At 40.5% G+C, this 13,094-nt stretch overlaps 1 protein-coding gene across 5 annotated transcripts in view; it reads right to left on the minus strand.

Annotated features, from left to right (window-relative positions):
- mboat1 (membrane bound O-acyltransferase domain containing 1) overlaps nucleotides 1–13,094 on the minus strand; it is a 136,040-nt gene that overhangs the window by 90,714 nt on the left and 32,232 nt on the right. For 4 of the 5 annotated variants that reach the window (XM_043719159.1, XM_043719160.1, XM_043719158.1 and 1 more), the window contains exon 2: nucleotides 10,079–10,224. The exons of the other annotated variant lie outside the window; for it this stretch is intronic. In XM_043719159.1, coding sequence (XP_043575094.1) covers nucleotides 10,079–10,224 — 146 coding nt within the window. The remainder of the gene's footprint in view (nucleotides 1–10,078; nucleotides 10,225–13,094) is intronic. 5 annotated transcript variants of the gene reach the window in all.

The raw sequence follows: 13,094 nt of genomic DNA on the forward strand, positions 1-13,094 counted from the left end.
TGCCTGACAAACCTGTTAGAATTCTTTGAAGAGGTGACAAATAGGTTAGACCAGGGAAACCCAGTGGATGTGGTCTATCTAGCCCTCCAAAAGGCTTTTGATAAGGTGCCACATGGGAGGCTGCTGAGTAAGGTGAGGGCCCATGGTGTTCGAGGTGAGCTACTGGCATGGATTGAGGAGTGGCTGTCTGACAGAAGGCAGGGAGTTGGGATAAGAGGTTCTTTTTCGGAATGGCAGCCGGTGACAAGTGGTGTCCCACAGGGTTCAGTGTTGGGGCCACAGCTGTTCACCTTGTATATTAATGATCTGAATGAAGGGACTGGGGGCATTCTAGCAAAGTTTGCCGATGATAGGAAGATAGGCGGACAGGCAAGTAGCACTGAGGAAGTGGGGAGGCTGCAGAAGGATCTAGACAGTTTGGGAGAGTGGTCCAGGAAAAGGCTGATGGAATTCAATGTGAGCAAATGCGAGGTCTTGCACTTTGGAAAAAAGAATACAAGCATGAACTACTTTTGAAACGGTGAGAAAATTCATAAGGCCAAAGTACAAAGGGATCCGGGAGTGCTAGTCGAGGATTCTCTAAAGCAAACATGCAGGTTGAATCTGTGATTAAGAAAGCGAATGCAATGTTGTCATTTATCTCAAGAGGGTTGAAATATAAAAGCAGCGATGTGCTACTGAGACTTTATAAAGCTCTGGTTAGGCCCCATTTGTCCAGTTTTGGTCCCCACACCTCAGGAGGGACTTACTGGCACTGGAGCGAGTCCAGCAGAGATTCACACGGATGATCCCTGGAATGGTAGGTCTAACATACGAGGAACGGCAGAGGATCCTTGGATTGTACTCATTGGAGTTTAGAAGGTTAAGGGGAGATCTAATAGAAACTTACAAGATAATACATGGCTTGGAGAGGGTGGACGCGAAGAAATTGTTTCCGTTAGGCGAGGAGACTAGGACCCATGGGCACAGCCTTAGAATTAGAGGGGGTCAATTCAGAACAGAAATGCGGAGACATTTCTTCAGCCAGAGATGGTGAGCCTGTGGAATTCATTGCCGCGGAGTGCAGTGGAGGCCGGGACACTAAATGTCTTCAAGGCAGAGATTGATAAATTCTTGATGTCACAAGGAATTAAGGGCTACGGGGAGAATGCGGGTAAGTGGAGTTGAAATGCCCATCAGCCATGATTAAATGGCGGAGTGGACTCGATGGGCCGAATGGCCTTACTTCCACTCCAACGTCTGATGGTCTTATAGCCTCACTGATCACTTGGTGCTCTATTCCAACCAAGACAGAGTAAGTGCAAGTAAATGTGATGTCTACATACAATCAATTTAGCTGAATAAAATAGAAATTACTGGAAAAGCTCAGCAGATCTGGCCGCATATGTGGAGAGTAATCAAGAGTTAACTTTTTGGATGGAGGGTCCTTTCCTCAGCTGAAGGAAGATGGCTGTATCATGAAATTGTTTGTCTCATTGAAGTGTATGTTGATACTGAAAAGATTAGGAACTAGTGGTCTACAGGGTCCCTAATGACTGCGAATAAATTAGAAGATAATAAGGACTTGTAAAAAAGATAGTATATGAATCATGGGTGACTGTAATCTTTAAGCAGATTGAGACAGCCAGATTGGCAGCAGTGGACACAGTTTGTGTTCAGCACAGAGTCCTAGAACAATGTGTTTTGGATCCAACCAGGGCTCAGGCTATTTCAGAATTGCTGGTGCGTATTGAGGCAGGTCTAATAAATTATTTCAGAATACAAGATCCCCAAAGGAAACAGTTGGGCTGAAGGGCCTGTTTCCATGCTGTATACCTCAGTGACCGTAATATGGTAGAATTTAGCATACAGTTCGAGAGAAAGGAACTTAGGTCAGAAACTAATCCTAAATAAGGGCAATTACAAAGGAATGAGGGTGGAGCTAGCTAGGGTTGACTGGGAAAGGAGTTGAGCAGCAAAGACCGTTGAAGAAAATGACAAACATTTGAGAAAATAGTTCATGGGTCACAGAAAAGCTGTAACCCAGTGTAAAAGAAGGTTTCTAAGAAGGGAATAAGCCAACCATGGTTAAAAAGGGAAGTTAAGGTAAGAATCAAAATGATATAAAAAATAATGTGGGAAAGATTAGTGGTAAGACACAAGATTGGGAAAGTTTTAAGAACCAATAAAAGATGACCAGAAAATAATTAAGAGGAAGATGATAAACTTTGAGGGTAAAGTTATAAGTAATATAAAGATGGACAGCAAGAGCTTCTGTAAATGTATAAAAGGGAAAGAGAAGCTAAAGTTAACATAGGCCCCTTAGAGAATGAGGCTCGGAAATTATAATGGAGAATCAGGAATTGGTTCAGAGTTGTTTACTTTTAGCTGTTCATAATTAGTGTTCATTAAAGAAAGCTGCATTGAACAGAATGCAGAAGAGGTTCACATGAACGGTTCCAGGGTGAGAAATTTCAATGATGCAGACAGATTAGAAAAGTTGTGATTATTTTCCTCAGAGAAAAGGCCTAGAAGAAATATGATTGAAGTCTTCAAAATCAGAGTCCTGGGCAGAATAGAGAGGGAGAAACTGTTGCTATTCACAAACAAATCAAGGAACGAGCAAACACAAATTTCAAGTGATTTGCAAAGTAGTAAACGTGATGCAAGAAGGAACTTTTTCATACAACGGGTGGTTCATGTCTGGAATACACTACCAAGAAATGTGGTGGAGGCAGGTTCAATTGAAGCATTTGCGAGAGCAATAGATGATTATTCAAATAGAATTAACATGCAGGGTTATGGGGAAAAGGAGAGAAGGATAGTACTACATCATGATGTTCATTCTAATAGCCAGTTCATACATTGAGCCAAGTTGCCACCTCTGCACCTTATCAAATCCATGATACTTCAACAAAAAAATTCAATAGAGATGCTAAGACGTGATTTTCCCTCAACAAAACCATGCTACTGTGGATTAATCAGTACTTTTCTAAGTGATAGTTTATCCAGTCTTTTAGAATTAATTTTAATACAGCTAAAGCATTTGAAACCCTAAATAATTTTTCAGATTACAAAATATTTGGATACTGGTAACTTGAGTTGCAAACCTAGACAAACTTCAATTCACTAAGGTTATTTACGAGAAGAGTTTCACCCTGCTTTCAGAGTTTAGTCAGCTGAAAAAGAACTGTCTTGCCCTTTGCCCTCATTACTGTGAATGTTGACTTCTGAACTACAAAGTAAATTTATTTTGAAGTTGTATCCACTTGAAAGAGTGGTGAAGTCAGATTCTACCATGGCTATCAAAAGCAGCTGGAATAAACAGACGATGGGAAATAAATTGCAGTGTAGTGGGGAAAGAATATGACATTGGGACTAGCTAAATTGCTGTTATACAGACTGGCTTCCTGCTGTGCTGTAACCATTCTACCAATGAATCAAAGCGAAAAATGCGGAAACATGGAAGTTCCTAATGTGTAAAGTTGGTGCTTTTTTAGTTTAGCCTTTCATGGAAGACATTGCTGAAATATTCCCAGAACTAAAAATTTAACTGCCCTCAGAAGTAGAGAAGAAAGTCATGAGGAATGACTAACTCTTGCCCATTCAAAGTAATCTACTGTGTACAGCAAACATCACGCTGCCTACTAATTAAGATAGCAGTGTGTGGCCTGACACATATTTTTCAGTTCTTTAATGTATCACAGAAGGGAGTCCAAGTTCGTACAATGCCAGCACGATCTAAAAATAAGGTGTACCCAGCTGCAGCAGAATATGAAGTGGTGAAACAGGGGTTATGGGCAAGAAGACATTTGAAAAAAAAAGCTCCAGCAAGTGAGAGCGTGTGCCCAAGACCCTATGGTGCAGCTCTGGAGGACGTACTACAGGTCCTCACCCATTAAGAGGTTTTCCAAGTGGGACTAAAAAATCATTTGAGGCAGTTTACTGTTATAGCCAATATAGCCCAGATGATCTGGACAGTACTACGATTGTCACACTTACTTTTTTCTCATAGGTCAAAATAACCAATGAATGGAAGCAGCAGCAACAGATGACAGGGATTAAGCATGGATTATACACCCTCACCTCAACGAAGGAGACAGTGATAGCCATCATTGCAGTAAGGCAGTGGTCAGTGGCAAGGTTGAAACCATGAAAGATGATTGCACCTGTCTATCTAATCCACTTCTTCACATCCTACTTACTCCTCATCCTGCAATCTGCTATAATTTATAAACCACAGATGGTCGAGTCATGCTGCTTTCAACAGAGATAACAGAAGGACAAATTCCTGTTCAGTACAAACTTGCAATCCTGGATCTAGCAGATAACATTGTGCACATACACTGACTCACCTACTCCAGTAGGTGAAAGTGAGGACTGCAGATGCAGGAGAAGAGTCGACAGTGTGATGCTGGAAAAGTGCAGCAGGTCACGCAGCATCTGAGGAGCAGCAGAATTACAGTTTTGGGTATAAGCCCTTCATCAGTACTCCAGTATCAATTTAAGAGATGGCAACAATTTTCCATCCAACATATACCATACATCGAGAGTCATAGAGATGTACGGCATGGAAACAGACCCTTCGGTCCAACCCATCCATACCGACCAGATATCCAAACCCAATCTAGTCCCACCTGCCAGCACCCTGCCCATATCCCTCCAAACCTTTCCTATTCATATACCCATCCATATGCCTCTTAAATGTTGCAATCGTACCAGCTTCTACCACTTCCTCTGGCAGCTCATTCCATACACGTATCACCCACTATGTGAAAAAGTTGCCCCGAAGGTCTCTTTTGTATCTTTCCCCGCTCACCCTAAACCATTGCCCTCTAGTTCTGGACTCCCTGACCCCAGGGAAAAGACTTTGCCTATTTACCCTATCCATGCCCCTCATAATTTTTTAAACCTCTATAAGGTGACCCCTCAGCCTCCGATGCTCCAGAGAAAACAGCCCCAGCCTGTTCAGCCTCTCCCTATAGCTCAAATCCTCCAACCCTGGCAACATCCTTGTATATCTTTTCTGAACCCTTTCAAGTTTCACAACATCTTTCCGATAGGAAGGAGACCAGAATTGCACGCAATATTCCAACAGTGGCCTAACCAATGTCCTGCACAGACGCAACATGACCTCCTAACTCCTGTACTCAATACTCTGACCAATAAAGGAAAGCACACCAAACGCTGCCTTCACTATCCTGTCTACCTGCGACTCCAATTTCAAAGAACTATGAACCTGCACTCAAGGTCTCTTTGTTCAGCAACACTCGCTAGGACCTTACCATTAAGTGTATATGTCCTGCTAAGATTTGCTTTCCCAAAATGCAGCACCTCGCATTTATCTGAATTGAACTCCATCTTCCACTTCTCAGCCCATTTGCCCATCTGGTCAAGATCCTGTTGTAATCTGAGGTAACCCTCTTTGCTGTCCACTACACGTCCAATTTTGGTGTCATTTGCAAATTTACTAACTGTACCTCTTATGCTCGCATCCAAATCATTTACGTAAATGACAAAAAGTAGAGGACCCAGCACCGATCCTGGTCGCAGGCTTCCAATCCAAAAAACAACCTTCCACCATCACCATCTGTCTTCTACCTTTGAGCCAGTTCTGAATCCAAATGGCTAGTTCTCCGTGAGATCTGAACGTGCTAATCAATCTCCCATGGGGAACCTTGTCGAACACCTTACTGAAGTCCAAATAGATCACATCTACCGGTCTGCCCTCATCAATGCTTTTTGTTACTTCTTCAAAAAACTCAATCAAGTTTGTGAGACATGATTTCCCATGCACAAAGCCATGTTGGCTATCCATAATCAGTCCTTGCCTTTCCAAAACATGTACATCCTGTCCCTCAGGATTCCCTCCAACAACTTGCCACTGCCAATGCCAGGCTCACTGGTCTATAATTCCTTGGTTTGTCCTTACCACCCTTCTGAAACAGTTTCATTATTTCTCTTATTTTCACTTTCATGGAAAGTGATAGCTTTTGTTAATTAACATCTCCTGCTATTCATAGAATCTCTATACTGTGGAAGCAGGCCATTCAGCCCATCGAGTCCACACTGACCCTTCAAAGAGCATTCCTTCCAGACCCATCACCCTTAACCTATGCCTGTACCCCTATGCATTTTCCACGGCTAATCCCTCTAGTTTGTGCATCCCTGGACACTACAGGTAAATTAGCATGGCCAATCCACATAACCTGCACATCTTTGGACTGTGGAGGAAACTGGAGCACCTGACAGAAAAACACGCAGTCACGGGGAGAACATGCAAACTCTACACAGGCAGTTGCCAGAGGCTAGAGTTGAACCCGGATCCCTGGTGCTGAGAGGCAGCAGTGCTAACCACTGAGCCACCATGCCGATCTCTCCTGCTCTTTTCCTTACCCACACACCTTATCTTTTGTTCTTTTTTCCACCTTCCCAAGCTTCATTTTCTCAAAACTTATTAGATACCTAATTTTTCCCAGTATTGATGGCACGTCACAGACATAAGTCATCAAGTCAGAGCTGTACAACAAGGAAACAGACCCTTCGATTCAACTTGTCCATGCCGATCAGATATCCTAAATTAATCGAGTCCCATTTTCCAGCATTTGGTCCATATCCATCTAAACCCTTCTTATTCATATCCAGATGCCTTTTAAATGTTGTAATTGTACCATCCTCCACCACTTCCTCTGGCAGCTCATTTAATACACACACCACCCTCTGCATGAAAATGTCCCTTAAATCTTTCCCCTCTCACCTTATACATATGCCTTCTAGTTTTGGATTCCCCTACCCTGAGGAAAAGACCTCATATAAACTGTTTCTCTCTTCACAAATGTTGTCTGAGGTCTTAAATATTTCTAGAAGTTTCTATTTTTATTTAAGATTTCCAGTGTTCACAATATTTTGTTCTTATAAATAAAAAAAATATTAATTTGTGATTCACCATATGCAACTAAAACCAATTTGAGATACAAGCAGAAACACCGACTGGATCTTTGTGATAGCACTAAGCAATGATGGAATGCCACCAGTTCCCATGGTGCTTTGGCCTTACAGAGCTCCACATTTCTGGACAGGTCTTCTGATAACAGCTGCTTAGAAAAAGGAGGAATACCTTCAATCAACAACTTCCCCATAGCCCAAAATGAGGACGGATTGCAATGAAACTTGCAAAATACTTAAAGGGATAGACAGGGTAGATGCAGAGGAGACATTTCTCCTGACTGGGGAGTCTAGAACCAGGGGGCACAATTTAAAAATAAGGGTAAGGCCACTTATGTCTAAGATGAGGAGAAGGTTTTTTTCAAACTTTGGAATTCTCTACCACTGAGGGCTATGGATGTTCACATGACTAAGCATTCTTAAGTTAGAGATTGATAGATTTTGGATTACCAGTGGCATACAAGGCTGTGGAGATAGGATGGTTAAAAGGCAACGGAGCTATTCAATCAGCCATGATTTTATTTAAATGGTGTGGCAAGCTTAATGGGATGAATAATCTACTCTTGTTCCTATGTTTCAATGGGAAACCAACTAGGCTGCAATGCCACCATGTTGCTGTCTCCACACAGCTGACACTGTTCAAGCCAATGATTAAGATAAAACAAGGCTCTCTGAAGTCACATACTAAGTTATAAAAGTCTACAATTTTAAGTCATACAAATTACAAACAAATGCAACACAAGAAGTGATCTTGTCAGAGGAAATCAGACGTCTGCCTCTATCGGATTTCCAGTGCTAAGGAAGCTTCTTTTCAGGTTTGGAATTTAATTAAAATGGTTAAAAAGAGTAGCTACAATCCTAATACAACCCATGGGCCAAGTGATGCCTACTTCCTCTTTGGTGCTTTTCTGAAGTGTTGCTTCACATAATTCTGGGCTTCCCATCATTGCCAGCTCAACTGCATGAGCTGGATTTCAATCCTGACCGTTTATTGCAAAACTCTGCAAAGACTACTAATTGGAGGTAAAGCCATTACAACTTTCTCACAACCAACTGCAAGGACTGTATTAAAACTAAACTATTAATTCTGTAGCAAAAACATAAAATGTTGGGTATTTTAAACAGATCAGTTAACTTTATTTGTCTCTCTACATATGCTAATATTTCAGGTCAACAACCTTTCATCAGAACTTGAAATGGAACAAGTTTTAAGCAAGCATGCCGACAGGAAGAGAGTTGTGAATGGCAGAATTATGAACAGCTGCTCACAGAAACCAAAAGTAAAACAAGTGAAAACCAGGAACAAAGAGGGAAACAAAATGAGGGCAGAAACTATGATCTGAAAACACTGAATTTAATGAACCTCGGAGGCTGTCAATTACCTAATGGAAAAAAATGAAGGACTGCTCCTAGAGATTACATACAGCTTCGTTGGAACACTGCATGAAAACAAAGACACAGATGTCTAGGGGGAGCAAAGTGAAGCATTGAAATATATGGCAAAAAGGAAGCTCAAAGCCAGGCTATCAAACCAATTCTGTATTCACACCAGACTCAACTTTGGTTTCTTTACTTGCCCCAACACTGCCTTTGCCTTGATCCACACAGTTTTGACCATTTAATGCCTTCCAACTTGCCACTGACCGAGCTGTTCTTTCATACATACGTGCTCCATACTCACCTTTCAAGCCTTTGTGTCTTGCTTCACACCCATCATAATTCAAATCTCTTCCACTTCTGATGACTGGTTATCAATCTGAAATATTACTACTTGAACTTTTATTCTGGAATTGGAAGCAGAGTCCGGACAAAATCCAGCTTTGCAAATCCAACCCTGGATAAAGTGCACTGGATGGCTGGAATCTTGTTCCAGATAGAGCAGATAGGAACATATCAAAATGGCCACTGGCCCAGAGTATGATGGTGTGTTGTGGGAAGGGCCAGCCTCAGTGCTCCAGCATTCTGTTACAGCCGTGAAAAGAGAAATTAATGACCTTTCACACTTCTTGATGCCTCATCCATGCCACCTCATTCCCCCATCCCAACAGACCCTCATGATCTCATGCCAACGTCAGCCCTCCTATACATTCCCATCGCCATTTATAGCCTTGATGCATACCAACCCAGGACAATCCATGCTCTCCAATCACTAGCCTTTGCTCTTACACCCTCCAGTATTCTGTATCAATTATAGACAGATCTCATGCACAATGTTTAGATTAAATAAACTTATTCAGTGCCTGTTGATGAATTCACTATTCAAAAATAAGCCCTCATCCATAAAACCCCTTTCACTATACATAACTTTCTTTTAATCCCTTATTAAAATAAGCATTGCAATCATAGCCCCACTGGCTAGCGAAGTTCGGAAGCAAGGTCTGGGTGGATGGGGTGAGAAGGTGGCAAATAGCCCTTTTCCCTTTCCTAATGAGGCACAGAATGTCTTTGAACAAAGTATAAACTCCACTCCCAGTAGATAACTCGCAAAATCCTAAATGGAAATTCCTCCAACAGCCACTGATAGAAAATTGTTCATCTTCCTGCTGCTAGTTAAGTGTCGTCCCCACCTCATCCCACCTTAAAACAAGCTTCAAGGAGACATATACATGGAAAGTGACTTATTTAAAAGTAACAAGCATAAGGTTTACTTCGAAAGAAAGAAAGAAAAAATGTAGCATGCGGCACAAACTCAGCACATTATAATTAGCTTTATAGTTTAACCGAGTATTTGTTAATTGTCCATTTTGAAATAAAGGCAGGGTCACAGTTTAATGCCTCATCCGAGAGTTGACATCTCCAATAATGCTGCACTCCCTCAGTACTGCGTTGGGTGCGTCAGCCTGCATTATATTCTGACTGAGAGGCGAGTGCTACCACTGTGTCACACATGACAGTTATCACAAAGCATTGTTGATTTATCAGTACTCTTCAAACAGGACAGAAAAACAAATTAATGTCATGGTTTTCACATTAATTTTGCTGTTCGCAAGTTCCTATTGATTTAACATTGTATCCAAAACAGTTTGGCTGAAATCAGAAACATTACTGGTGTCTCAGCAACAAATCCGAATTAGATCAGTACACAGATCAATTTATACTGATATGGGAGATGGGATAGATTGTAATAATAAACTCTAGCCTTTTGTAAACTTACCATCCAAAGCAGAAGATAGCAAAATATATGCCAAGCATTGTGATGACCACATGACGTACAACAACACCAGCTCGACTGGGACTGAGATAAAGACGGAACCAGAAGGCTGCAAACAGGGCAAACAACTGACATACTGCAAAATTCACCTGCAAAACAAAACAAAAGAGTAGCCTGAACCAACAGGAGCCAGACCTTCATTCAAGGCACACCTACTATTGCAACCCTGCCTGCTCAGTAAGTCAGCTTTTAGACAGACATTGCTAGAAACCTATGTTGGAAATAAATGGCATAAGCTCAGCAGTTTCCTATTCCTGATTGAATAATCTCAGTTAATAATTCACTGTGCAGTGCTTGGTTTCCGGATGTAGATTGGTACCCCACTTACTGAGAAAAACAGAGTTTACAGTCCAACTGGTTTCCCAGCTCAGATCAATTTAATACCAGGTAACATTATGAGCAGTACGACCTCATAAAATATAGAATTCACAAAATTCTCATGTATAAACAGATGTACAATTACAAATTGTACATCATAACCATTAGCTCAGACGTTGATCAAAATTAATGAAACATTTTAGTATGATTTTGAAAGATATTGTACAATTATAAGACAGTTATTTATGTCTGGTTTCTAATGTGGTTTACATTAGATTACATAGCGAACCATTCTGATTGCATCTAATTTAAAAAGTGGCAGTTCTTAGACATTACTATTTATCAGGTTTTCGAAGAGGAAAAATATCCTATTAAGCTTTTAAATAAAGCTTCTTACCATGGGTGGGTATTCAAAGGATTAGGATTATACAACATATTTCTTCCCAGTTGTAAATTTTGGCATGTACAGTACTGCTGACACTTGGCATGAACAAAAATCATAAATCTCAGTCTGATAAAGGAAAAGAAAAGAACTTCTATTTCCCATTAGCACATCAGTAAATCTAATCTCGTACTCATTTGCTTTCCCAATGCTGCTCAGAAATGAAAATTTATAAATCTTACCTCCCATTCTCAATATTGTTTTCTACCCTCCCTCCTGTCTTGCTGTTCTCTCCACATCTCATTCTAAAACCCATACCTTCAGTATGGGTATGGGTTTTTGACCCATAAGCGAAGTACTGGCCATCTCAAACTGCCCTTGTAAAAGTGGTAGCAAACGTTTTTTTAAAACAACCACATTCTGCGTGATGGCATTAATCAGTTCCAGAATTTTGATCTTGCGATGATAAGTGGAATGACAATCTATATCCAAGTCTGAGGTAGAGATTATGGAATTGGAGTGCTGCTTAAAAAAAGCTCCCAGCTCCAGCAAAATCCCTCACTCCACCCACCTTCCTAATAGTTGGGCCTCCAGTAGCACACAGTACAATACAAAAATACACTACAATAGTGTCTCCAGATGTGCACACAGGAGTTTTAAAGAAGGTGTATTCAAAGGTGGCAGGATAGAAGAAACCCACATTATGTGAGAGAAACCTCTGATACATAAGCAGATGTTTAAATAAAATGTTATGTTTAAAATGAAATTGTTTGGTTACAAATTTTATTTAAGAGAAAATTGTCATGGCTGTTGTACGACAAAAGATGTTGTTGGTAAACTAATAGTTGAAATCACACTACAAAGAGAATTGTTAAAAATAATTGATGCTTTGAAAATGAAAAAAATGTTGTTTCCCAGAGAAATGAGTGATGTGTTGTTTAAATTTCAGGGCTGCTTTAATGATATGTATACTTTGTGTGCCAGTGGTTACTGGATCGTTGTAAAACAGCACATTCCTTCAGCAGTTTGCAATAAGCAGAATACCAGCGTCAAAATTCTTCTTCTTGGGGAGAAAGCAGGATTAGGCTATTGAGTTAGACAATCAGCCATGATCGTGATGAATGGCAGAGCAGGCTTAAAGGGCGGAATTGCCTTCTCCTGCTCTTATGTTTCTATGTTAAGTATTGCATCTTTTGTAACCAAAGTTTGGGGGAACAATAGTTCCCAGATACATTCCCAATAGTAAAATCTTGACAAAAGTCAACTTACCTTTGCTGAATTAAAACAAATAATCAGCAACACTTCTCATGCAGCATAAATTGTTTACCCTTTGAAATTTGGTATTCATCTAATTCAGAGTTCAGGATAAAAGATTTTGAGAATGTCTCTTTTTTCTTTCAGCAGCATTCAACATGCATTAAATATTGGTACTCAGTGGTCAATTTTCAATTACTCAATACCAAATGACTATGACAAACAGACCTCTGGTAGTTAACTGTATTCCACTCACGCAATTTTTCTCAAGTGAGTTGCACAGCATTCATGTCAATTCAAAAATATCACGATTGATTAACAAACAGCAAGCAGCAAAGGTAATAGGTTCTCGTTCCAGAAAATTATATGGCTGCTCTCTCATTATAGAGAGATAACTGATGGTCAGATTTACCTGAAGGTCACCACCACACCTTAGATAAAGGGCAAGGTTGAGAAGGCAGGATCTTCATGGTGACCTCAGCCAGTATGGGAATTGAACCTATGTTATTGGTATCATTCTGCATTTCAAACCAGCCATCCAGCCAACTGAGCCAACAACCCCATCAAACAGTAACAATCAGCACAGAGCAAGTGTAGCACAATCCTTTGATTTCCTGTAATCATATGCTGTCAACTCAATCTGTTTAATGGTTTCTCTGCTTGCAATTTTAAAATTGACAATGCTTCCCTAAGTGCTTATTAAACAAACTGAACATGACACATCAGATTTGATGAGTCACTGTACAGAGGAAAACAAAATGGCATGCATTAAAAGCAGCATTTAGAAGCCTCTATATTAGAGTCTATAACCTGACATTGACTGAACTATTGGTGTTTGACCAATCTGTGAAAGCTTGAATGCAAAACAAATAGGAAGTCTAACGCAAACTGATCAGCACAGCGTAGTCGTGGCAATTGAAATTTGAGTGCTTTATCAATTAATCACTTCAAATGGGAATTATTTTATTATTATCCTGTTCTTATTCATTCTTAGCTGAATAAACT

The sequence above is a fragment of the Chiloscyllium plagiosum genome, chromosome 29 (genome assembly GCF_004010195.1).
Source record: "Chiloscyllium plagiosum isolate BGI_BamShark_2017 chromosome 29, ASM401019v2, whole genome shotgun sequence".
Taxonomy (NCBI): domain Eukaryota; kingdom Metazoa; phylum Chordata; class Chondrichthyes; order Orectolobiformes; family Hemiscylliidae; genus Chiloscyllium; species Chiloscyllium plagiosum.